This window comes from Notamacropus eugenii, chromosome 1 (assembly GCF_028372415.1).
Source record: "Notamacropus eugenii isolate mMacEug1 chromosome 1, mMacEug1.pri_v2, whole genome shotgun sequence".
In the NCBI taxonomy this organism is placed as follows: Eukaryota; Metazoa; Chordata; class Mammalia; order Diprotodontia; family Macropodidae; genus Notamacropus; species Notamacropus eugenii.
The window spans coordinates 533,752,535-533,779,302 of record NC_092872.1 but is presented as its reverse complement, the minus strand read 5'-3'; the positions used below and the strand labels follow the sequence as shown (position 1 = coordinate 533,779,302).

The 26,768-nt window shown below is 39.7% G+C and overlaps 1 protein-coding gene across 1 annotated transcript in view; it reads left to right on the top strand.

Moving 5' to 3' along the window:
* The window catches only part of CAPN14 (calpain 14), a 72,697-nt gene that overhangs the window by 16,296 nt on the left and 29,633 nt on the right, over positions 1 to 26,768 (top strand). The window contains exons 3-10 of the mRNA XM_072634111.1: positions 7,104 to 7,409; positions 9,044 to 9,113; positions 11,788 to 11,906; positions 12,079 to 12,215; positions 15,927 to 16,101; positions 17,937 to 18,002; positions 19,737 to 19,822; positions 22,020 to 22,094. Coding sequence (XP_072490212.1) covers positions 7,170 to 7,409; positions 9,044 to 9,113; positions 11,788 to 11,906; positions 12,079 to 12,215; positions 15,927 to 16,101; positions 17,937 to 18,002; positions 19,737 to 19,822; positions 22,020 to 22,094 — 968 coding nt within the window. The 5' untranslated portion in view covers positions 7,104 to 7,169. The remainder of the gene's footprint in view (positions 1 to 7,103; positions 7,410 to 9,043; positions 9,114 to 11,787; positions 11,907 to 12,078; positions 12,216 to 15,926; positions 16,102 to 17,936; positions 18,003 to 19,736; positions 19,823 to 22,019; positions 22,095 to 26,768) is intronic.

Here is a 26,768-nt window from a genome sequence, read left to right as displayed (position 1 = left end):
TGAGCAAGAGAAACTTGGGCTGGTGATTATTGTTGGCCAATCAGTGAGAACCAGAATGATTTGGATTTAAAGGGATTGTCAAGTAGCTTTGAGTCACCATGATCTTTAACAAAGTCTGTTTTTCAAAGCTATATTTCAAGAAGTCATAAATGAAAACTACATGAGACAAAAGAATTAATTGTCCTAGTTTTTAACCTGGAGCTAATCCAGAAGAGAGCAGTCAGTATGATAAAGGGCCTATTTAGTCTGCGGGAAAGGTGACTTGATAGATATTATGACTACAAGGATTAAACTAGCTCTGCTTAACCCCAGAGGACATAAATAGGGCCACTGCATGGAAGCCAGAAAGAAGGAAATTTGGGCTTACTGTAAAGGAAAACTTCCTAAAATTAAAATTGGTCTTAGCCTGTTTTTAAAGGGAATTCATTCAATGGAGATTTTCAAGCAAAGTTGGGGTGACACTTGTCAAGCATATTATAGATGAGATTCTTCTGGAAGTTCAGGATGGTCTAAATGGCCTCTGGTGATTCTGTGATACTGTGTGCACAGAAGAATTTCACAGAGGGAAGCATTCACATTGAGTTCCTCAAAGCTCCCTGGTGGTGACTCAGAACTGTGGAAGGAGGAGGTGAACCTGGGCTGAATGCTGAACCCAGGACACCTTGCATATTTGGTCACCACACTGAGCCTCAGAAATTTTTGTGTGTGCTCACAAGGCACAAGGAAAAACACTTCATATTCTGGGTATATGCCTTTATAACTTGGGGATGCTTTCTCATAACTGGTTACAAATGTTCATATAACAGGGAGAGAGAGAGACACAGACAGAAATAGAAAAAGACACAGAGAAAAAAGAGATGAAGAGAGGGAGGAAGAGAGAAGAAGAGAGAGCCAGAGGCAGAGACAGAGAGAGTGAAGAAAGAGACAGAGAAAAAAAGAGAGAGAGACAGAGAAAGATAAAGAAAGGGAGGGAGAGATAGAGGAAGAGAAAAGAGAAAGAAAGGGGGTCAGAGAGACAGAGAAAGAGGGAAAGGAATGAGAGAGCTGAAGAAAGTGAGGGAGAGAGGAAGAGAAAAGGAGAGAGAGGAAGACAGAGAAAAAGAGGGAAGGGGAGGGGAGGGGGGGGAGGGAAGGGGAGGGGAGGGGAGGGGGGAGAGAGAGAGAAGGGGTGGAAGAAGGAAGAAAGGAAAAAAAATGGAATCGATCTGGAACAAGCCCTAATAAAGGACCCATATTAGGAATAGAAATTTGGGGGAAATAAGAAGCCCACAGGAATATGATCTGGATTATCTCTCCCATATTGTGGCAGGAGGGGTAGGGGAGGTAGTCAGGTTCTTCTCTTCCTAAGTAGTGTCAACCTGAGAGTTTGGTTAAAACTTTACGGCTAGGTGGCATAGAAATGCATACTGTTTATTCCCTTAAAGCTAGCAGATACATGTACACAGAGTCAAAACTTTAATTCTGACTGACTGATAAAAGAATGAGAAGCCTTAAATACGTTTTAGAACAATCCCAACACAGGATGTCAGTGTCACTCAAATTTATGATCTCCATATATGTTTAACCATAGTATGAGAAAGGAATTTTCTTAATTGAATAGGTCGTAAATACAGTAAGATAAGAAAGCTGATAGAGTGTCCATTGAAATTACAACCCAGGATATCTGTGTTTCCTTTAACATTAACATGACATAATATAATATATGTCCATAAAATATTAAGATAAGAAAAGTCCCATTATTTGAGGTAGTGTCTGGTCAAGTCACCTTGTCTTTGGTAGTCATTAACAGAAGAATGCTCTGGTCACCTTCATCTGGCCCTGAAGTGCTGACATAGGAAGGGGCATTTGGAGTTCACTCAAACAGCAAGGCATGCCTATTACGCAAGAGTATTGCAAAGCATTATGGTAGATTAAGCTCAGAGTGGGCCACGATGCCTTTCCTGATTGGCCATTCCAGGTTTTAGGCCTTTCTCAGTTCTTGGGGGTTCAAAATGGTTTGAGGAAGGGTCTACAATTCTTTGGAACTTTCCAGGGCACAAGGAGATTAGTCTGACCTATCACTGCTTCAGGAGAAAGATCTTAAGGAGCAAGCATTTTTTTGATTCATTTCATTTCAGTTCAATTCAATTCATAAAACTAGACAGCTCGAACTAGAAGAGATTTCTGAAATCATCCAGTACAAAAACTGTCTTGTAGATTAGAAAACTGAGGCCCAGAGTCACCGAAGATCAAAGTTACTCCAACTGTCTGACTCAAAATCCAGCATTCTTTGTAGTATTCCCACACTGTTTCCTTGTCATTTTAACAAGGTTTAACTTTTTTGCCCTGTTAGGTTTTCCTGTTAGGGAGACAACATGGAGTAGTGACTAAAGAGCTGATCTTGAAGTCCAGAAGACTTCTGTTTTAATTAACCCCAGACATGATGGGACCCTAGGCAAGTTATAAGCTATCTGATTAGAAAACCTCAGGTTACTCATTTCTAAAAAAGGAGAATACTTCACAGGGTTGTAAGAGAGCATGTAGATCAAGTGCTTGGCAGACCTCAAAACACTACTTAGATAAGAGCTGTTATCTCGATATTAGCCATTATATCAAAGGCAGATCTACCATGCTCAGGTAGAGTGATTACTATGTGTATGAGGTAATAGAGAATAAGTATCCCATATAGATTATGTAGACAAGATGCAATTAAGTGCCAAAATTTTGCCCAGACAATGAGTATGATAGGATGTCAGAAAGAAGAGAAATAAGTATGAACCAATACAGTCAGGAGGGCAACTAAGCAAGTCAGAGGATACCTGGAATCAGGAAGACTCCTCTTTCTAAATTCAAATCTGGCCTCAGACACTTACTAGTTGTGTGACCCTGAGCAAGTCACTGAACCCTGTTTGTCTCATTTGACTCATCTGTAAAATGAGCTGGAGAAGAAAATAGCAAGCCATTCTAATATCTTTGAAGAAAGACCCCAAAAGGGGTCACTGAGTCAGACATGACTAAAAAATGACTTAATAACTATAACAGTAATGTGATCAGGGAAGGTTTTGTGAAGGAGGTGACGTAGGAGGATGTTAGATTTGGCTAGGTAGACGTGGCAACTGGTAGATTTGACCTTAGATAATAGGAAAATAGAAGGTGAGAAGGTTAGGGAAGTTCAAAGAACCTTTTTCCCACTCCAGTCTGAATCTCTGTGTATTCCACTCTTTTCTATCTTCGTTGGGGTGGAAAGGTGTGAATGGCACTGGGACATAAAGGATAGAGTGCTAGACTTGGGAGTCAGGAAGACATGGGTTAAAATTCTTCCTCACTCATTTATAAGCACTATGACCCCAAGCAAACCCCTTCACATTCTTTGGGTCTCAGCTTTCTCATCCGAAAATGAGAAAGTAGGCCTTGATGAACTCCAAGGTCTCTCCTAGTTTTAATTCTCTGATCCTATGAATAAACCCACTATAGAAAACCAGTTACTGGGAGACAGCTTGGCATAGCTACACCCAGCTGGGCTGAGTGGATGTGATTTAGTCAGTCTTAAAGGGTTCACAGTTTGGGGAGGGCTACTGGTCTTGAATAAGTTTTTCCCGGCATTCCTCCCAAAGACAGTAATTGATGTCAGTATGGTCATATTTGATTTCTATAGCTATAAAATAAAAAGGAAACCAATTATATTGAAATATAATAATCAAGATTTTTTTAAACTTGTTCCTAGACCCTACACTAAGAACTACTGAACTTGAAGATCTTTAAAGTCTCTTCTAATTTCAGTGATGCCAAATATGTGATATTTCAGATGACAGTGGCCAATGAAAACATAACGATAAATTATTAAAACTATGCAAAGTTATACTGGATGTCCCAAAAGACTTAGGGCAGTTTTAAGCCTAACTTCTTTCTTCACACATAAGACGCCATCTCCCATCTCCTTCACCCTAGGTGTTCCCCTGGGCCGTGTCCCCTTCTCCCCTTTGTTTCCTCATATCCCTGGCTTCCTTTAAGACTGAGAACAAATGCCTTTCTGCAGGAGGCCTTTCCTGCACCTTCCCCATCCCCCTAGCTGCTCATGTTGTCCCCCACCTTGTATTGCCCCTCTGTGTATCCTGAATGCCTCTGTTCAATACAGGCAGACCTCGTTTTACGGTGTTTTACCTTACTGAGCTTCACAGATATTGCAGTGTTTTGGTTTTTGTCTTTTTTTTACGAAATGAAGGTTTGTGGCAACCTTGAGTCAAGTAAGGTTTGGGCACCTTATTTATTTATTTTTTTTGTGCTCACATTGTGTCTGTGTCACAATTTGGTAATTTTTGCAATATTTCTAAACTTTTCATTATTATTATTCGTTATGGTGATCTGTGATTTGTGATCTTTGATGTTACTGTCATAATTGTTTTGGGGTGCCACGAGCCATGCCCATGTAAGATGGTGAACTTAATCAATAAATGTTGTATGTGTTCTGACTGCTCCACTGACCTGCAGTTCTCCACCTCTCCCTCTTCTCAGACCTCCCTATTCCCTGAGACACAACAGTATTGAAATTAAACCAATTAATAACCCTACAATGACCTCTACATGTGTAAGTGAAAGGAAAAGCCAACCGATGAGGCAAACTTCGTGGTTATCTTATTTTAAGAAATTTCCACAGCTATCCCATCCTTCAGCAACCACCACCCTGATTAGTCAGAAGCCATCAACATCAAGGCAAGACCCTCCACTAGTAAAAAGATTATAGTTCACTGACACCTCAGATGATAACATTTTTAGGCAATAAAATACGTTTTTAATTAAGGTATGTACATTTTTTAGACATAACACTATCATACACTTAATAGACTACAATATAGTATAAACATAACTTTTTTTTGCGGTGGGTTACCAAAAAATTTGTATGACTTGCCTTCTTACAATATTTGCTTTATTGTGGTGGTCTGGAACTAAACCCATAATATCTCTGAGGTATACCTGTTTATGGTGTCTTTCCCAGTAAAATTTAAGCTCCTTGAGGGCAAGCACTGCTTTTTTAAACTTTTATTTTTTGTATCCCTAGTGCTTAACATAACTCCTGGCTCATTGTAAGGACTTAATAAATATTTATTGATTTATTGGCTGGAGAGAATTTAAGGAAAGAAAGATAGAATTTGGCCCAGAGGATAGGAATGTCACAGAGACTTGGGTTTTTATAACTACCAACTTAGCTGTGTACTGTAGACAAGTCTCATAATCTATCTAAGCCTCAGCTTTCTTATCTATCAACTAAGGAGCGTTACTAAGTTCCCTTCTGGTTCAAAGTTTCCGCGTGAGCTTTGGAGGCAGTGAGGTATCATAGAAAGAGCTTTGGATCTGGAGTCATCCACCCAGGTTAGAACTCTGGTTCTCCTTCTTGTTATCTGGGTCCATGAGAAATTAGCTTCACCTCTTGTATGTGTTCCTTCATCTATAAAATTAAGGGGTTGGATTCTAAGTTGCCATGTAGCTTTAAATGCTATAATCTCATAATTCAAAAGCAGGAGAAGTCAAGTGTTATGTAGGGAGTGAGGCAACATATATTTATTGATTGTTTCCTGTGTGGCAGATACTGTGCTAAGCAAGGAAGATATACATACAAGCTAAAAGAAGGATAATTCCTGACTTTGGATTTATATGCTAATGGGGGAAGCCAATATGTAAAAGGGAGGTAAAAAGATAAAGGGGATAGAGAAAGTATTCTCACTGGGGGTGAAATTCAGAGTCAGGAGAGGTAGAAGCATAGCTAGGAAGGGAGCAAAGCCTGTCTGGCCTGGACCTCTCCTTGTGTACAAAATGGAGGCCCTGGAAGGAACTCATCAAAGGGCAAATGGGGGGCAAGAATAGTGGGAAGTAATTCCAGGGTGACAAAGCCCAGGCCTGAGGGAAGTTTCAGGGTGAGAAGGCAGTTGAGTCATGGCTATAAAGTCTTTAGAGTCAGAAGCACACGGAGAGGTGAAGTAAGAGGAGCCTGAGGATATTCATTCTTCATCACAGACCTAAGCTATACCAACTCTTGCTCAATGATAATTCCTAGGTAGGCCTGGCTCAAACCAACTAAACAAGAGCTCCAACACTGGCTTTCCTGCCTCTTGCCCTAATGGGAGAGTGATCCCCTTACTTTGGAATCATGGAGTAATAAAGGAGAATCTTTCCATTTCAAAAGGTTATTTTGATGGCAACCTGGTGTAGAGGACTAGGTCTGGAATCAAAAGAACTAGGTTTAAAATTTGTCTCTACCACTTTCTACTTGTGTAACTTTGGGCAAGTCACCTAACTTTTGTAGGCATTGGTTTCCTCATCTGAAAAATGAAGGGAATGGATTAAAGAGTCTTAAGTTTCTTTTATGGCATCTAGGTGACAAAGTAGATAGAGTGCCAGGCTGGAGTCAGGAAGACTCATCTTCCTGAGTTCAAATCCAGCCTCAGACACTTACTAGCTAGCTGTATGACCCTGGGCAAGTCTTGTAACCCTCAGTTTACTCATCTGTAAAATGAGCTGGAGAAGAAAATGGCAAATCATTCCAATATCTTTGCCAAGAAAGCCCCAAATGGTTATGGAGAATTAGTAGACATGACTGAAATAACTCAACAACAATAAGCCCACAAGTTTCCTTTCAGCCCTGAATCTATGATCCTGTAAGTAAGGGGGCCTAGCTTTGGTAATCCAATCATTCTACAATCCTTTGGCTTGAGAGCTTTCTCTGATCATACTAACTTGTTCTATGTCATATCAATCATCTGACAGGAACTCCATTATTGTCTAATAAAGTCAAGGATCCTATTACTCTGTCAATGTGTGAAATCTAGACCTCTGGCTGATAAGATCTGAAGTCAGTCTCTTTTAAAATAGCTTTTTCTATAAATAGCTTTTTCTGTCCTCAAGTCATCACTCCTTCTTTCTCCTTCATATCAAACAAAAAATAATTATTTGTGAGAGTAAGGATCTGAATCAGTGATTTCATTAAGGTTAATGAACTTCTAGTATGGTAGCTCCATCCACAATGCTGATAGGTCACTAATTAGTTAACTTAGAGGTATCTGGGGCATCAAGACATTAAATGACTTGCCTATGGTCTCAAAAACAAATTGACCTTTCATAATTCATTTCAGGTACAGATAACAAGTTTCCTTGTGGAGGACCAACTGCCAGAAACAGCTCTCTCAGTCTAGCCAGCCATGTCTTTGTTCTCATGCCTGGAGGGGAAAAGTCAGAGTCCCCGTTATTCCTCTTTTAGGAGGGAATCTTTTGGAAGGCCCTATCAGCAGCCGTACCAAGACTACGAGACCTTGCTGGAAACATGCCTGAGGAACAATTGCCTTTTTGAGGATGACAACTTTCCAGCTGACATGAGCTCCATAGGCAGAGGGTCCCTGCTGCAGAAGCTGCCCCCAACCCTGCAGTGGAAGAGACCTACTGTGAGTGACTGCCTGACTCACCCGAAAGAAGGGTATATCTTTTCAAATGCAACCTATCCAGGACCTTTCTTTGGAGAAGCTTAGGAAATTTCACTTTCCAGTCTTTAGTAGAAACATTAGAGACAGAAGAAAAGAACTAGCTTTGGTGTCAGGTGACTTGGGGCTGAGTTTTCTTTGTTACAAATGACCCGTACCATCTCAGGAAAGCCACTGAATTTTTTGGAGCCTCAGTTTCCTCATCTATAACTAAGGAGTTAATACATATATTACTTACTTCACATAGTTGTGAAAAACACCTTTGTAAATCTTAATATTCTGTAAGTCACGATAGCAGTTGGCATGTGCGATCACAGTTTGATAGCTAACAATTTATATAATTCATTAATATTTATTAAATATCATTTATTTATTAAGTTTATCATTTAAATAATAGTAACAACTATCGAGTGTTTAAAGACTTACAAGATATATTATGTATACTATCTCATTTCACCCTCATGACAATGCTGTGAGTCTCTATTATCCTCATTTTACAGATGAGCAAACTGAGGCAGAGAGGGCTTAAATGATTTGCCGAGGTTGTCTAGCTAGTAAGTCTCAGGGGCAGAATTTGAACTCAGGTATTCCTAAATCCAAGTCCAATACAAGCTATTACACCAAGCTTCCTCTTCTTTGCCAAATATGTTCGATATATTATTTCATTTGTGCCTGACAACAATATTAAGAGGTGAATGCTGTAGCTACTGTTATCCCCCTTTCACAGATGAGAGAACTGAGGCTGAGATAGGCTAATTAACTTACCCATGGTCATATAGCTAGTAAATGTCAGAGACAAGTGATCATTAACTTCTGTTGAAGATCTCCAATAAAGGGGAGCCTATTTTCTGAGGCTGTCCTCATACTTGGCTATAGCTCTGCCTATCAGGAATTTTTTTTTGTCACATACCCACCTGACATCTGCTTCTTGGCAGCTTTCATCCATTGCTTCCAGGGGACCAAGCAGAACAAGTCTAATAATAATCCTTTTTTCACCTGATAGTCCTTCAAATCCTTGAAAATGGTTTGGTGAAAGAGTAATAGTGGACTATCACCTTGACACCTGTCCCATCTCAGAACCACAGAACTTGAAAATTACAGGAGTCTGAAAGGCCATTTAGTCCAACCCTTGTGCAAAAAGGCCCACCCCACAATCCAACACTTGCTGAAAAAGTCAGGGAGGAGGAAAAGGACAATGCAGATCATTCAGAGCAAGGAGAGGTAAAGACCATACGTATGAGAAATGCTTCTGTTATTGCCTGAACCTCCAGGGAAATGAATTTCCAGGGTCAATATGGGATTATAACATCATAGAATACTATAACTAAAAGAGACTTTAGAGATCTATTCTGTCATTTTACAGATGAGGAAACTGAGGACCATAAAATAAGGGCATCAAGGCTGCACTGGTAATAAGTAGTAAAGTCAGGATGTGAACCCAAATCAGCTGACTCCCAGTTTTGTGTGCTTTCCATGACACTCTCTTACCTCCAGAGGTTCTGAAGGACAAAACTGCATATCAAACTTCTGACTTGTACTGGTTATAAGAAGGAAAAAGGAGCTTCTGGTATGTGACTGTTTTCTATCTGTTCTCCCAGGAGCTGCATGACAACCCTTTATTCCATTCAGCCAAAACAGGAAGAGTGGACCTGTGCCAGGGAGTAGTAGGTGAGTCCACTTCTACTCTCTTTCCCCTTTCCTTTGCTCCCAATCCTCTTCTCCAATCTTTTCTTCCCAAGGAACCAGCAGGGATGCATCGAAGGGTTTGGGAGCCAGGAAGAAACTGGGGATGTTAAGAAGAGTTCTGTTTACTTTAGATGGCTTTACTGCTACCCTGCTAAATGTCTGAACACCCTAAGGCTCAGGCCACTCTCTATCCATTGTTTTTTACTCCTCATTCCCCTTAGAAATCCCTCATAACACTCACATAGCTACATCAGTGGGACTGCCCAATCGGCATCTCAGGCTCCAATCTGTCTCCTGAACCTCAGGCCTGCTGGACATTGCCATCAGGATGGACCTCAAACTCAACATGTTGAAATACAAATTTGTCTTCTCTTCATATGAATCGATATTTTGCAATCGTGACACTCTGAACTATCAAGGCTTGAGATTTTGGGATCATCTCAGACTTTCCCCTTTCTTCCCCTCCCAACCTCTTAGTTGACAAGTCCTGTCGAAACTTCTAGGACATTTTTATATCCATCACTTTTACTCCATTCTCACTGTCAGCACCCTAGTTCTGGTCTTTGTTTTTTCTTACTTATCCTATTAAAATTAACCTCTCTAATGAAGAATAATAGCTTACATTTATATGTCAATTTCCTTTAAAGTTTGAGAAGCACTCTCCTTATGATGAGATTAAGAGGTAGGTAGTGCAAACATTATTATCTCCATTTTAAAGAGGAAAAATTGAGGCTCAGAAAAATTATGTGACGCATTTGTATTTTTTTGGAGGCAATTAGAATCATGGGACTTGCTTGATCAAGATCACATATCAAGTAGGGGTCTGAGGCTGGATTTGAACTCAGGTGCTCCAGACTCCAGGGCCAGTGCTCTATCCACCATGCCCACCACCTAGCTGCCTCAAATGACCTGCTTTAAATGAATCTTAGATCTCATTATCTGTATCACAATAGATCATTTAATAGCACCCTTAAATTTGCAAAACACTTTGCATACATTAACTGATCTAAGTTTTGTAACCTCTCTATGAGATGGTTACTATGAGTATCTACAAACATCTTAGAGACAATAAGTGACCTGTTTATGGTCACAGAGATGCTACCTATCAGTTTGCATGTCCAGAGCTGCATCTACTTCATTGGGCTGCCTTGAAGCTCTGGAGTGCTTTTCTTTTTCTGTGATTTCCTTGATGTAGTGAATTTCTAGGGAGGAAACTATTCCTGTTCATGCAGACTGACACCTGCTCAGCAATTTATAATCTGTCTAGGTTTTGCTTTTGCATTACAAACATTCACAGATTATTCCCACTCAGTGACTGGTCTTTTATAAGAGGCCACAAAACATTTCCAACTATATTATTTAATTTGACTTTCATATTAACGCTCTGAAAGGAAAACAAGTAAGCCAACATCCACTACTCCCAATCCCTTCCTAATTTCCTGTAGCAGTATTGTCTAAATCAGATGTCCTTGTGCTGTTACATTTAATTCACTACATATTTTGTTTAAAGAGAGTCAACATGGGGGAAGCTAATTGAGAATTGGCCTCAGAGCCAGCAGGTCCTTGTTCCTAGGCCAGACAGGTAGGTAGTGGTGCAGTGGATAGAGAACCAGTGCAGGAGTCAGGAGGACTTGAGTTCAAATCTCACCTCAGACACTTGACACTCACTAGCTGTGTGACCTTGGGTAAGTCACTTAACCCCAACTGACTCATCCTGAGTCACCTTCAGTTATCCTGATGAATATCTGGTCACTGGATTCAGATGGCTCTGGAGGAGAAGTGAGGCTGGTGACCTGCACAGCCCTCCCTCACTCAAATCAAGGTCAAGTGCAAGTCATGTCATTATTTCTCTGATGACATGGTCTTCTTTGGCAATGAAGGACGAACACACACAGCTTCTAACATATCCTGGCTGTAATGACCCTGGAAAAGTCAGTGCTTGGGGCACTGAGACTATACATTACGGAACAGGTTCATGTTACCTGCCTCTGTAGAAGGAACTTCCTCACTGGGAGTCCCTAAGACTAATGAAATCACTGCTCCGGTTTAAAAAAAATAATGTAGCATATACTGCTTTTGAACATCAGTATCATTTTCCTGTTTGCTAGCTGCCTTACTAATAAGAGGACAAGCTCTTGGAAAGCAAGGATTTGTCATGCAGTTCTCCTATAGGCCACTCGATGGTTTGGTGAATAAAGTACTGAACCTGGATTCAGAAGGTTTGAGTTCAAATCCAGTCTCAGACACTTAATAGCTTGTCATGTAACCTCTATCTGCCTCAGTTTACTAATCTGTAAAATAGGGATAATTGCCCCTATGTCCCAGGGATTGATGTGAGGGTAAAATGAGATCATCTTTGCAAACCTTACAGCTTTGTATAAATGTGAGCCATTGTTATGGTTGTGACTATGGCTGATTATTCTTATTAGTTCAGTGCCTAGTGTCTGAAAGACAATTCACCTCTCAGGTAATTGTGAAGATTAATGATATAATAACTGCAAAACATTTAGTATAGTACCTGGCTAATAATAAGTGCTATATAAATGTTAGTAATTATTATTCTTTTTCCCTATGTTACATTGCCTTGCACAAAACAGATGTTTAGCAAATATTGGTTAAAGGGAAAAAACGTGAATTGTGTGTTGGTTTGGTCCAGGAAATTGCTGGTTCCTGGCTGCCCTAGAAGCTGTCACATTCCACTGGGACATCCTGACCCGGGTGGTGCCTCTGAAGCAGAGTTTCACCAAGAAATATGCTGGCATCTTCCTCTTTCAGGTAAATTTCCTTCCTGAGCCTGTAAGAAGGTGACAGGTGGAGCTCTCCCCTACAAGGGTCTGGCCTGAATGCCACCAGGTGGTGTCTTGGATGGAAGCCTTGTGTAACAGCTGGAATGCTCCATCTTCCCCACAGACCCATTGTCACCAAGCATATCTGGCTCTCTTTCCAGTTCTGGCATTTTGGCGAATGGATTCCTGTTGTGGTTGATGACCGTCTACCTGTGAATGAGGCTGGTCAACTGGTCTTTGTCTCTTCCACCTGCAAGAACTTGTTCTGGCCAGCTCTACTGGAAAAGGCCTATGCCAAGTAAGAGAAGCATTAGAAATCCAGATGGATAGATAGATAAGGATAGATGGATAGATAAATAAAAAGATGGATGGATAATTAGCTAGACAGATGGACAGATGGATGGATATAGATAGAATATTAAGCTCTTGCTAGGTGTCAGGCACTGTGTAAGCACTGAAGACATAATTCAAGCAAGCAAGGACATTCTGGACCTTTAATGGGATAAGGAAGACCACAATTGCTTCCACCCTCTGGGATATTCTTACCAGAACCATAAAAGAGAACTGGGAAGGGAATACAAATGGGATATGGGAAGGACAGAGGAAGGGTACTTGTATGGGTGCCAGACACTATTGAGGAGGAAGTGGATTTCAGAGAGAGTACAGGGATAAATGAGAAATATGGTCAGGGTCCTTCCTAAAATGGTGGACCTTGGGAGGGAGTTGGCAGTAAAGAAAAGCGGACTCCAAGGCAGAAGTTTTACAGGGTGACAATATGGTAAAAGTAGAGAAGGAGAATTCTGGAAGAAGTCTGGTTGTAAGTGGACTCTTATCCCCTTTTCTGTATTTCTCTGTATGTGTCTACATCTGAGTGTCTCTAATTGTCTGTGATTCTCTTTCCCCAGGTCAAAAGATGTTGATTCAAATCCTGGGTCTGATTCTTATTTATGTGGCCTTGGACAAATCACTCAACTACCTCAAGCCTCTGTTTCCTCACCTGTAAAATGAGGGAGTTGAGTTAAATAACCTCTGAGGTGCCTTCCAGCTCTAGATATGGGCTTTGTTATAATCTATGATCTATGCCCTATGTGCTTTCTCTGTCTTTCTTTCCCTGTAATTCTCCAGACTCTGCTTCAGAAGCATAGACGGGAAAATATAGGGAGGAAAACTAGGTCAGTGAGCAGAGAAGTGACTTAAGCAATTCACCAGGGTGATGAGACCCTGGATAAGAATTCCAGAATTGTGATTCATAGTCACTAGATTTCTTCTTTGTTTGTTTTAAAGGGGACTTGTATTTTTTTCAAAATAAATTCACTTTGTTTAATGAGAGTCTTCCTTTTCTCCATTCCTCCTTCCTCCCAGCCTTTCCCTTTTCCATTAAGATAGAAAAAACAAAACCCCTACTACAAATATGTATAGTCTAGAAACAAAACCATGCAGTAGTCAAGTTCCACCTTTATTCCTCAGTCTGGACTCTGAGCCCATTATCTCTTTGTCTGGAGGTGGGTAGCATGCTTCATCACGGCTTCTCTGCAATTGTCCTTGGTCCTTGCTCTGATCCGTGTTCCTAAGTCTTTCAAAGTTGATTGTCTTTAAGGTGCTAATGCCATTGTATAACTGGTTCTGCTCACTTTACTCTTTAGCAATTCATACAAGTCATCCCGTGTTTCTCTGAAACTGTATCTTTCATCATTTCTTTCATGCAGGAAGACTCATATCCGTGAGTTCAAATCTGACCTCAGACACTTACCAGCTGTGTGGCTCTGGCAAGTCACACAGTTTGCCTCAGTTATTCATCTGTCAAATGAGCTGGAGAAGGAAATGGCAAATCACTCCAATAGCTTTGCCGAGAAAACCACCAAACGGGGTCACAAAGAGTCAGACATGACTGAAAATCACTCAATATAATATATATGTATATATACACACATGTATGTGATGAGTGTATGTATGTGTGAGTATATGTGTACACACATATATACACATATGTATATACATATCTATCTATGCAAATATGTGTTCCACTCCTTTTTTTAAAAATCTTTTTGGAGTATAGACCTGTTAGTAGTATTGCTGGGTCAAAGGGTATGTACAGTTTAATAACTTTTTGGCCATAGTTCCAAATTGTTTTCCAAAATGACTGAAAAGGTTCGTAGCCTTGCCAGCAGTACATTGATATAGCTCTTTCCCCACAGACCCTTTGGTATTTGTTATTTTCCTTTTTTATCAACTTTGCCAGTCTGATGGGTGTGAAGTAGAAGCTGGCTCGGAATGCTTAAAATTTATGTTTCTATAATTATTAGTGATTAAGAGTTCATAGGGCTATTGATAGCTTGGATTTCTTCTTCTGAAAACTAGCTGTTAGTACCCTTTGACTGTATAAAAATTGAGGAATAGCTTATTCTTATAAATTTAAGTCAGTTCCTTACATGTTAGAAATTAGATTTTGATCAGAGAAATTTACTGCAAAGATTTTCCCCCACATATCTGTTTCTCATCTAACTTTGACTATACTTAATTTTCAAATTTGATATAATCAAAATTGTTCATTTTACATTCCATCTCTCTCTTACCATTCTCTCTATCTCTTGTCTGGTTATAAACTTTTTCCCTATCCATGGATCTGACAGTTAATTTCTTTCCTCTAATTTGTTTATGATGTCATTCTAGGTCTAAATCTTGTACCCATTTGGAGCTTATCTTGCACAGTGTGAGATGTTGGTCTATATAGACTCTATACCTAGTTTTTGCTAGACTGCTTTCCAAATTTTCCCAGAAGTTTTGTTGCCTGCTTGTTGAGTACTTACCTCAGTAGCTGGGATCTTTGAAATTATCAAATAAAAGGCTGCTGTGTCTTTTAATTCCCTATATTGTGTACCTAATCCATTCCACTGATGAATGTATTTCTTTTTTAACCAGTTGCAAATTGATTTAATGATTATTGCTTTGTAGCATAGTGGTACTACTAGGTTATTTTTCTTATTACTTTTTTAAAAAATTATTTCTCTTGAGATTCTTGAAATTTTAACCCTTCAGATCAATTTTATTATTATTTTTTCTAGCTGTATAAAGTAGCCCTTTGGTAGTTGGAATGATATAGCACCAAATCAGTAAATAAATTTAGGTAGCATTGTCATTTTTATGATATTGACTTGGACTACCCATTAGCAATGACTATATAAAGAATATTTTGTAATTGTATTCATGAGGCTTCTGTGTGTGTCCTGGAAGATAGAGTCTGAAGTAGTCATACTTTCTCTAGTTGTTTTAATTGAAATTTCTCTTTCTAGCTTTTTCTGCTGAATTTTGTTGGTAACATACAAAAATTCTGATGATTTATGTATGCTTATTTTATTGAAGCTGTTAATTGTTTCAATTAATTTTGTAGTTGACTCTCGCAGGTTCTTTAAATAAGCCATCATATCATCAGCTTCTGTTCTCTTTTCCTCTCCTCTTTCCATCACCCTGTGCCCAAACACACATTCTCATCCTATCTTATTTTCCCCTTAAATCCCTGTTTGAGATCCACTCCACTTACAGTTTGTTTTGCTTCAGTGCAATCCCTCGCTTAATCTACTCTTCTTATTCCCCTCTCCCTTTCCCCCTTTGCCTCCTGTTTCCATGTTGAGTGAAATATACTTCAGTACCCAGTTGTGTGTGTATGTGAATTCTTCCCTCCTGTGATGATTTTAGATGAAAGTGACATTCAAGGATCACCCATACCTACCACCCCTTCCTTCTTGTCTATATAATCGTCTACTTGCACATCCTGCTTATGTGAAATAATTTCCCCCACTCTTCCTCTTCCTTCAAAGGAGACTTATTTTTCTGAGTATGCTTTCCCTTCTGTTTCCGGGTAGGAGAGAGTCAAACACATATTCTTAGAGAATCAAAAATAGATTGCAGAATGCAGTCACAGAAAAACAAAGCTGGAAGAGCTCTCTGGAGAGTGCCCAGATACGATGGACAGTTTTTACAAACTGTCTTCTCCATTCTGCTCTTTCGGCAGGCTCTTTGGTTCCTATGAAGACCTGCAGACTGGGCATGTTTCAGAAGCCTTTGTGGACTTCACAGGAGGCGTGACAGCTACAATTCAACTGGCAAAGGCACCTGCCAACCTCTGGAACATTCTCACCAAAGTCTCTTCCAAAGGATCCCTCATTGGCTGTCAGACCCACTCTGGAGTGAGACTGGGTCTTGGACCTGTTCTGATACTACCCTCCCTAGCAACGTCCCTGCTCACAGTCTCTGTGACCTCCAATTACTTCCCTTCTGCTCTAATGCACTTACGCTACGCAAGGTTTCCATGGGATAATAATAAGAAGCTAGCATTTATATAGCACTTTAAGGCTTATGATGCACTTTACAAATATATTCTCACTTAATTCTCACAACAACCCTGGGAAGTAGGTGCTACTGAGATAAAGTGACTTGACCAGGGTCACACAGCTAGTAGGTACCCAATGTCAAATTTGAACTCAGGTCTTCCTGACTCCAGATCCAGACTTCTATCTATTGTACCATTTAGTTGGTATATCGCTGAAAATAGCTCCTATTTTAGCTTTCATATTAGTCTGTCCCACCCTAGCATTGTGGTACAGTATATAGAGCACCAGTCCTGGAATCAGGAGGACCTGAGTTTAAATTTGACCTCAGATTCTCAGGGTTTCTGGCCAAAACAGAAATAATTTCTATTTATATTCATTCTGAGCTAATCAGGGCCCAAACAATGACCAAGTGGGGCTTAGCTGGGTCCTATGGGTCAATCAATGAGAACGAAAGTGATTTGGGTTTAAGGCACTGTCTTTAAGAAAGAAATATAGCCCATAAACCCCAGGATAGCTTGCAAGGTTTCAGGGGTCAAAATTTACATTCCTTTAACTAGAGCACCCACACACAAGGGGCATGATACCCTATGTGAACAGAGGAAAGGGGAAAGAAGAAGAAGAAGAAGAAGAAGAGAGAGAGGGGGGGAGAGAGAGAGAGAGAGAGAGAGAGAGAGAGAGAGAGAGAGAGAGAGAGAGAGAGAGAGAGAGAGAGAGAGAGAGAAAGAGAGAGACAGAGAGAGACAGAGACAGAGAGACAGAGAGAGAGGGAGACAGAGAGAGAAAGGGAGAGGGAAGCTAGGGAGGGAGGAAGAAAGCATTTATTATGAGCTTCCTGTGTGTAAAGCATTGTACTAAGTGGTAGGAATACCAGTGAAAAAGAAAAGTAAGATGACCCCTACTCTAAAGGAGCTCACATTCTCCTCCCAGATTGATTTTTTTTTTGACTAAGTAAAGAAACCATTCTCTGCCACATTTCTAACCTAGTCTTAATCACTAATTGGAGACCAGTTAAAGACCTTAGCTTGAAAAGGCCAAGGTCTTCCACTGTATCCTGGGCCATCTCCAGTCATCCTGATCTATATCTTGCCACTGGACCCAGATGACTCTGGAGAAGAAAGTGAGGCTGGTGACTTTGCACAGCCCTGCCTCATTGAAATCCAATTCTCTTACATGTCATGGCATCACCTCCCTGATGTCATGGTCTTCTTCGAGAATGAAGGACAAACAACAATACATGCATGCAAAATATATACATGTATGTTTATATATATGTATATATATACATATATATATAAAAATAAACACAACATAATTTGAGCAGGGAGGAGGGACTGAAAAGTCTTTGGATCAAGGTTGAGCCTGGCTCTCAAGACTTTGTGAGAATAAACTCCTTGGGCTGATATTCAAGACCTTCCACAATCTAGACTTGATACTATGAATTTATTTAATCTTAACTCCTTTTCTCTCATAGCAATCACTTAACCTATAAGAATCCATTAAGGGTTCTATGAGGACAGAAGAAAAAAGTAAAAATAGTTCCTATCTTTAGGGAGCTTATATTCTAATGGGAAAAACAGTGTGTACATAAATAGGCAAAGAGAAGATACGTATTCATTGCAACCCAACTGGTGGACTCATCCCTTGTACATATTCTGCACCTGACAACTGACAATTTTATTTTGTCTTTGCAGAGGGAAAGAATTCTGAATAATGGACTGGTGGATGGTCATGCCTATACTCTCACTCAAATCAGAAAGGTAGGCAAAAATTATTTCAGCCTTTCTCTACTTTCCCACATGTGGGTTTAGCCCCAAAATCAGTTCTCCCCCTGAACAGAGGCCTCTTTGCTGATTTAAATAGATTCTCTCTAGCAGGTGTGTAAGGGATCAGACAAGGCTTTGGTGGCTTCTATTATCGACCATTTCCTTCTCTCTGGCTACCTTCTTTAATTTTAAGACAAGAAAGTCCTTCTGCTCTAGACAGAGAGCACTGTGGGGAAAAAGATATCACTATTCTCAGTATGTTCATGATCCTTTCCAGAGGTAACAACTGTCTGAAGAGCTACTTCTGAAAATAATATCTGCTGGTCCAGCCCCCACCCCCACCCCTCATCTCTTTCAGTTGTGCATCAAGACAGAGCTACATTGCCAGCAAGCCAATTAACTTTACCAATCTGGGTACCCATCTCTTGAGGATGAACCTATCTAGCCATATTCCACTCTGTCTCTTTCTCCTTATCCATTTCCTGACCACACCTCCAAACTCAGTATTTTTCATTCAAATTTATTATTATTCAATAATCCCATAGTTCTGAAGTATCCCAGTTTCCCTGAAGTTCTGATGTTTTCTACCTTATCCCTATCATCTTAAATCTTCCATTACTGAAACTCCTTCCCATTAAGCTAATATCCTTCAATACTAGCCTCCTTTCTGGAACTTATCCTACCACCAGCTTTCCCCATATTTCTCCATTCCATTGCCTTCCTTTTCTGTCAGTCATGTACTAAACTGATCATCTCTGTTCATCAGTCAGCCTTCAATTTCAGTATCTCTCTTCCATCCACAAACCCCAAGTATACCCAGGCACCTAGAGCCTCCTGCTGACATAAAACTTTTCTTTAACCATGGGCTGGCCTGTCAGATCTGGCTTCTTTCCAGCCAGATTAGAGAATTTTTGAGGCTATTGGAGAGAATAGGGGGTATTATCAGTTTTCCTATGCTGACAGGGAAACAATATAGTCTGCCAAGTGGCACAGGAGATGGCACATGGGAACTAAAGTCAGGTAGATCCGAGTTCAAATCCTGATTTGTATACTTTATTAGTTCTGTGGCTGGGAAAATCACTTAACATCTGCCTTTTTATCTGTACAATGAGGATAATAATAGTATCTATCTCCCAGGTCTGGTGGAGATAAGATGAGGTAGTATTTGCAAAGAATTTGGGGAACCTTAAGGTGATACATAAATGCTAGTTTTTATTAGTGTAGGAAGAATCACAAAGTCATAAATGATTGAAGTTGGAAGGGAAACAGTACAGAATTTGGTACCAGAAGTCATGGCTCGTCTATTTTGGACCTTAGATAAGTCCCATGACCTCTATGAGCTTCCATTTCCTCATTTCAAAAATGAAGATGGAAATGATAATATTAGATAGTATGTTCTAATGGGAATAAAATGGTAGATATGGAGTCAGAGAACTTGGGTTCAAATCTCAAATGTCACTAACTATTTGGTTGACCTTGAATGAGTTATCCTCTTTTTTAACTGAGTTAAAACCTCAGTTTTTCCATCTATAAAATGAAGGGGTGGTCTAGTTGGACTTGAAGGTTCCTTCTGGCTAAATCCATGATATTAGCATTCTACTTTCTCTCCACCGACTTCACAAGACTTTCTGTACAAATTAAATGATCTAATATATGTGAAAATGCTCTATAAATTTTCTAGCCCACATAAGTGAGATTATTAACTCATCTTTTCCTTGTTTTGTACAGGTGACTTGCCAAAGTGGACCTGAATACCTAGTAAGGCTGAGAAACCCTTGGGGAAAAGTTGAATGGAAAGGAGACTGGAGTGACAGGTGAGCTTTATCAATTACAGAAGAGATAGAGGCACAGGTGGTCATAGAGGGAAGGAGAAAATGGAGGATGCTATCACTCCCAGGCAAAAGTCAGAAAACAGCAGCACCTACCTTGGCACAAACACAAAGCATCTAGACTCTGAGAAAGGACCCTTAAAGAAACTTACTGGGCTGGAAAATGCTGATTTGGAGAAATCTGAGCTAAGGTACATCCCTACAATATAGCTCCTGCTGCTGAGGGCCAACCCCTGAAATTTGTTTCTTTATGAAGAAGAATGACAGAATTGGTGGTCAGGAGCTCTCTTTATTAGATCACTTACAAAGAGCCATGTGATTTTACCCGTAAATATAGAAATACATGAATATGCATGTGTTTGTGTATATGTGCACTATATCCACATGCCTATGTGCATGTCTATGTGGACCTATGTATGTGTGTATATATACATGCATACACACATGCGTGCATAGGTATAAGTATATTATATATGTCCATATGCACAAGAATATACATTGTGTATTGTATAGTATATGCATGGACATAAGCATAAAGATATGCATGCACATGAATGTGTATATGTTCACATGTGTTTATGAATGTGCAATACATGTTTATTTGTATAAGCATGCATACATACATATATGTGTGAGTATATGTTATATATGTGTGCTTGTATTATGCATATGTTGGTATCTATACATGTGTCACCTTTCGCAGAGCAGTGAAACTTTGTCATTTATTTCCTTTTCCGAGAGACAGGGGTTTCCTGACTAAAAGAATGACTGAAGAGTGGAGAGTTTAACTCACCAGTTCTAGAACATGTGGCCTTTTTATTCTGGATTCCAGAATCCCGGAATCTCAGAGTTGTAAGGGACCTCAGAGAGCATCTGGTCCAACTCTTATCTGAAAATTAATCCGTTTAGCATTTCTAACAAATGTGTTGTCCTGAGTGGAACTAAAGCTGATTGATAATTGATAATTAGCCTCTGCTCTGTCACTCATATGTGATGTTGGACAAATATCTCTGTCCTTTAGTTTCTTTTTCTATAAAAATGAGGTGGTTAGATTAGATGACTTCAAAGGTCCCTGTCAGTTCTAAATATATGGTTACCTATCCTTTCTGGGAAGGCCCATGGTAATTGTTCATAAGCGGTCAAGTGGCACAATGGAGAGAGTGCTGGGCTTGGAGTCAGGAAGACCTGAGTTCAAATTCATGCTTAGACTTCCTGGCTATGTGACCCTGGGCAAGTCACTTACCTTCTGTCTGCCTTAGCTTGCTCATCTGTAAAGTGAGGCTAATAATAGCTCCTTTCTCCCAAGGTTGTTGTGAGGATAAAATGAGATAATATATTCCAAGCACTGTGCACATCTTAAAGCACTTATCTAAATGCCAGCTATTATTTTTATATGGTGCTTTAAGATTCAAAAAGTTCTTGGCAAGTTATTATTATCCCCATGCAATAGAAAAAACAAACAATCATGAAGGCTCAGAGAGGTTAAGCAATTAACCTGGGACCATATAGCTAAATGGCTGAGGCAGAATTAGAACTCAGGTCTTCCCAACTCAATGTCTGGTACTCTTTCCAACAGGGCATCTGCTACCTTTGGGTTCTATGTATATATGTGCTGCACTGTAAAATGTCAATTTATCTTGGTGAAAAACAATTGGGTTTGCATGGTAGAAAGGGAGAGAAGCAAGTTGGTATGGCAGAAAGGATTTGGAATGAGCAGAAATCTGGCTTGAATCACACCTCTGTGTGATCCCGAGAAAGTCTTCAGCTCTCTGAGTCTCAGTTTCCTCAAGTATAAAACAGAGATAACAGCACCTATAGTAATTACTTCCCAGGATTATGGTGAGGTTCAGATGAGATAAGGCATTTGAAGTATTTATCAGTCATCTCTGCAAGGATACTCAGAGAGCTAAAGCTAGAAGTAACCTCAGAGATCCCATAATCTAATGCCCTCATTTTACAAATGAGGAAACTGAGACTTTAAGGGATGCTGCTGCCAAGGTCACACAGGAAATAAATGCTGGAGCTGAGATTTGAATTTGGGTCTTGTGACTCAAAATTCAGAGTTCTCTCCACTATACCATACCACCTCAAGTACAGTGAACCATTTCCCAAAAGTTTTTTTAATGAGCACATCACCCATAACATTTCATTTCCTTTCCCTCCCATTCCCCAACCTCTTCAGGTCACAAAAATGGGACCTCCTGAGTCCAAAGGAGAAGATTCTGCTTCTGAGGGATGATGAGGATGGAGAGTTCTGGTAAGAGGACTGAGCACAGAGGACTCCACACAACCCAGACCCTGGGTTTTCCCCCATCCATGTTGGTTGTCTTTCATTTCCTTTCTATTACTTTATGGACTAATTCCCTGTTAATGCATATACTGCATTAATGGATCTCTGTCTTCTTAATATCTCTAAGCAGTTCTATGGGGGGCAAGCACTTTGAAATCACATCCTAAAATTTAGAGAGCCCTAACAGGACTTACATTCCTTTAGCATTGCATAACACTGAATTTAGGACCTAGAAAGCAAGAACCATTGGTAAGAATAGGAAGCTACGTAATCTAGTTGTATCCTGGGGACTCTGTTCACTTGAGACTGGTGTCCCAGATTCATTGTCTTCTCAACCTCTTACCTTGCAGTTGAATTTGCTTTTTAAAAGTTGTTTGAAGGGGGATTTTCAAGGCCTTTTGTCAAGGTGGTGGAGAGAGAGGTGGGAGCAATGCTATTCAGGGCTTTGGTTCTAAGAGAGGGAGCAGAGAAAGGTGAAAATAAGTACTTACCCCAATTTTGCCAGTAGCTGATCTGGGAAGTCCTATTCATGTCTCTGTGTGTGTTTATATGTGTATATATATATGTATGTATATATATATAAACACACACACATATATATACACATACATACACATACATATATTTATTAATATGTACGTGTAAAAATTGTACTGCCTTCCTCTACCTCTGCACACTGAGTCTACACACTCTTATTTCCAGACGGGAGTATGTATAGTTGATCTTGACTGTCACAGTGGATGCCTTGGGTTAGGAACTGCTCCTGTTTCCCATTTTCACTGTGCATAGTCACTAGAAATCAGTCAACAAGCATTTATTGAATGCATAATATGAGACAAGCACTGGGCTAAGCCCTGGGGCTACAAAGAAAGGCAAAAACATAGTTCCTGTCCTGCAGAAACTCAGATCATTCTAATGGGGAAGACAGTGTTGTAGAAGATTATGTACATGCAGGGGGAAAGCACCTACTGTGTGCTGGGTGCTGTTGAGATTGGCTTTGAAATCGGGATCTCCTGCAACCAGGTGCACTACCCTATCCACAGTTACACAGAAAAAAAAATATATATATATATATACATGTATATATTCTGCATAGAAAATATATTCCATATTTGTAGATGAAAGGCAATCAGAAAGGGAAGGCACTAGCAACCAGGGGGACCTCTAAAAAGGCATCCTACAAGAGGAGAGACTTAGTCTGAGTCTCTAATCCAGGGAAGCTAAAAAGCAGGGATCAGAAGCAAGACTATGCCAGACATGGGAGACAGCCAACACAGAAACATGAAGATGAGACATGGAGTGTCATGGGGTAAGCAACAACACCATTTTAACTCAGGTCTTCATCACTTTATTGCACCTGTTGCAATAGTCTTTTGGATAGTCTCCCTGTCTATGTCTGTTCCCACTCCAGGTCATTCTCCATTCAGCTGCCAAAATGTTCCTAAAGCATAGGTCTGACCCTATCATTCCCCTACTTAATAAACACCAATGGCTTCCTATTACTTCCAGGCTATGGTAATAGGTGCAGTCAGGTGATGAAGACCTGAGTTAAGACAGTAGCCATGTAAGTAGAGACAAGACATATATGAATTTTGTGAAGGGAGAGATGACAAAATTGACAACAGATTGAACATGTGGGGTGAATGTAAGCAAGGAATCAAGGACAGCACAGAGGTTGCAAACCTGGGTAAGTGGGTGGACGGTGGTAGCATCAATAGTAACAAGAAATTTGGGAAAAGGGAAAGATAATGAATTCTGTTTTGGATATGTTCAAAAGGTAATTGATGAGGCTCTAGAACTCGGAAGAGATTAGGACTAGATATATGAGTCTGAGAATCATCTGCATAGATGATTGAATCCCTCGGAATCTATGAGACCACATGAGATAATATAAAAGGTAAGAGAAAAGGCCTGATACAGAGCCTTGGAATTCACTCACAGAGAGTAGGCATGACAAGATCCAGTGAAGATTGGGAAAGAGGGGTCAGGCAGGTAAGAGGGGAACCAAGAGAGAACAGTACCACAAAAAAAAAAAAAAAAGAAAAAGGAAAGAGTATTCAGAAGAAAATAGTGATCAATAACATAAAAGGTTGAGAAGATTTCAAGAAGGATGATGTTTGAAGATATGGTTATTAAATGTGACGACTAAAAATCATCAATAACTTTAGAGAGAGCAGTTTCACTTAACTGATGAGGTAAGAAGGCAGGTGGTAAATATAATTTGCCAGGGAGACTAAAGAAGAGACCCAAGTGAAAAATATCTCATAGGTAAAATGAACAGCAAGTGCTTGGCGAATTATGAGAAGTGAAGAAGAATATATAGTGGATAGAATGCTGGACCTGGAATCAGGCAGACCCAAGTTCAAGTCTTGCCTCAGACTCTTACTAGGTATATGCCCTGAGCAAATCATTTAACCTCTGTTGGTTTCCTCAGTTTCCTCAAAAATAAAGTCAAGATAATAATGATACCTACCTCCTAAAGCTGTTATGAGCCTTTGAACACATAAGATAAAAAACGCATTTTGCAAATTCTAAAGCATTACGTAAATATGAGCTATTGTTTTTATCATCCTTATTACATGAGATTACCAAGGCAGAGATTTAGAGAGGAAAAGAAGATCCTGAGAAATACCCACATTAAGAAACTGTGAAGATGAACCTTCCAAAAAGGTTGGAGAAGTAGAAGAACCAGGAGAGTGTCTTGTCAGGAGATCCTAGATCTAGGGTTAGAAGGAACCTCGGAGGCCATCTAATTAAACACCCTCAGTTTACAGTTGAAAAAACCGTCAGAGTTGAAGATAGAAATGTTGGCCATGGATAGTAAGTGGTAGAGGCAGCTATGGCCCTGAGACTTCTGCCTGCAGATACAGTCATTTTTTCTGCTGTCCTCATGCTCTTTCTAAAGCCAAGGACAGAGATGGTGCCCAGGAGGAAGGGGGTAGTGACCAACATTGCCGAAAGCTGATGAGAACTCATGGAAGATGAGAACAGAAAATAGTTTTGTTTTGTTTTTTTTTTCAAAAAAGGGCATTGGTATCGATGATCAGTTCACTGATAACCTTTGACAGATTTTCAAGATTTTCATAAACCCTGAAGCCAATGAGGATGTGAGCTATTATTATTGTATGGGGCAACTAAGTAACATAGACTAGAAGTATGGAATATCTGAGTTGGAATCCTACCTCCGATCCTTGTTAACTGTGTGACTCTGGGTAGATTACCTCTCTGTGCATCAATTTCTTCTTTTATAAAATGGGAATTATACTAGCACCAACTTCCCAGAGTTGTTATGAGGATCAAATGAGTTAAGATATGTAAAACACTTTGAAAGCCTTACAGCATTAGATAAATGCTAGCTATTACTGTTATTATCATTATTTTTCTTGTAAACTTTTCATATACAGAAAGATTATCTCTGCCAATCCATGGAAACTTCATGAAAAGCAAATTATGCACATCTTTGTATTCCCCATAGGATTTAGCCTGGGGTCTGGTACAGAGGAGATGCTCCATAAATATTCTTTGGTTGATAGATTACAAAATATTTATGTCCTTTCAAGGTCATGCTACAGGGGAAGGAGAGATATATTGCCTAGGAGCAATCCACATATGTTAAATAGATAATTTAATTCAAAGGGCCCTGATCCTTAGTGTAATATACCAAATGATGAAATCTCACTCTAGATTCACTTAGATCTTTCCTTGCAACACCCAAAGACCTCTGTGGATGGGGAAGTTCAATGAATGTCACAGTTTGGAAAAATGATAACTTGAGTTTATATATATAGTGATAAGAGGGCTGGCTTTCAAGTCAGGAAGACCTCATTCATGTCCCATCTCTGATACATATATTAGCTATGTGAGCCTGGGTAAGCCACTTAATCCCTTAGTATCCCAGACAGCTCTTTAACACTAAGATAGTGAACAATTGGCAATCTTTATCAGTAGAGATGTTCTTCACTGGGAGTTCTCTAAACAAAAGGCAGGTAAGTGACTCAACGAATGGAGTTTGGCATGTGAATTGAAATCCAACCAAGACGCTTGGTAAACACACAACTCTGGATAAGTCATTTAACTTTTCTCTGCCTTAGTTTCCTCATCTATAAAATGGAAGTAATAATAGCACCTACCTCCCAGGATTGTGAGAATAAAATAATATTTGTAAAGCATTTTGCAAACCTTAAAAGTGCTATATAAATGCTATTGTTGTTGTTATGCAAATAAAATCACAGTTCTAGACCTCTACCCCTATGCCCCAAGATGAATATACATGGCTTTAGGGTTACAAAACTCCTTTTCTATTTGTGTCATCCCATTCAATTCTCACAACCAGAACTATAACTAATAATTCAATTGAATTATTCAATCATTCAAGACAAATTCAACTGAATAGGATAGGAAGAAGAGACTGAACATCTTTCCCCATGAGAAGGAACCCTATAGATTATAGATTCCTATTTCAACAAATGATCATTACACCCAATTGTTCCTACATTGTAGGTCTATCAATGCTGTTAGTGCCTTCTAAAACTTAGTGCATTGGGATAGCACCCTTATTGCCCCACCCTAGGTACATTTATGCTTACAATCACTCCTGGGGTCTTGTACAAATATTATCTGTATTTTTCACATGAAGATACT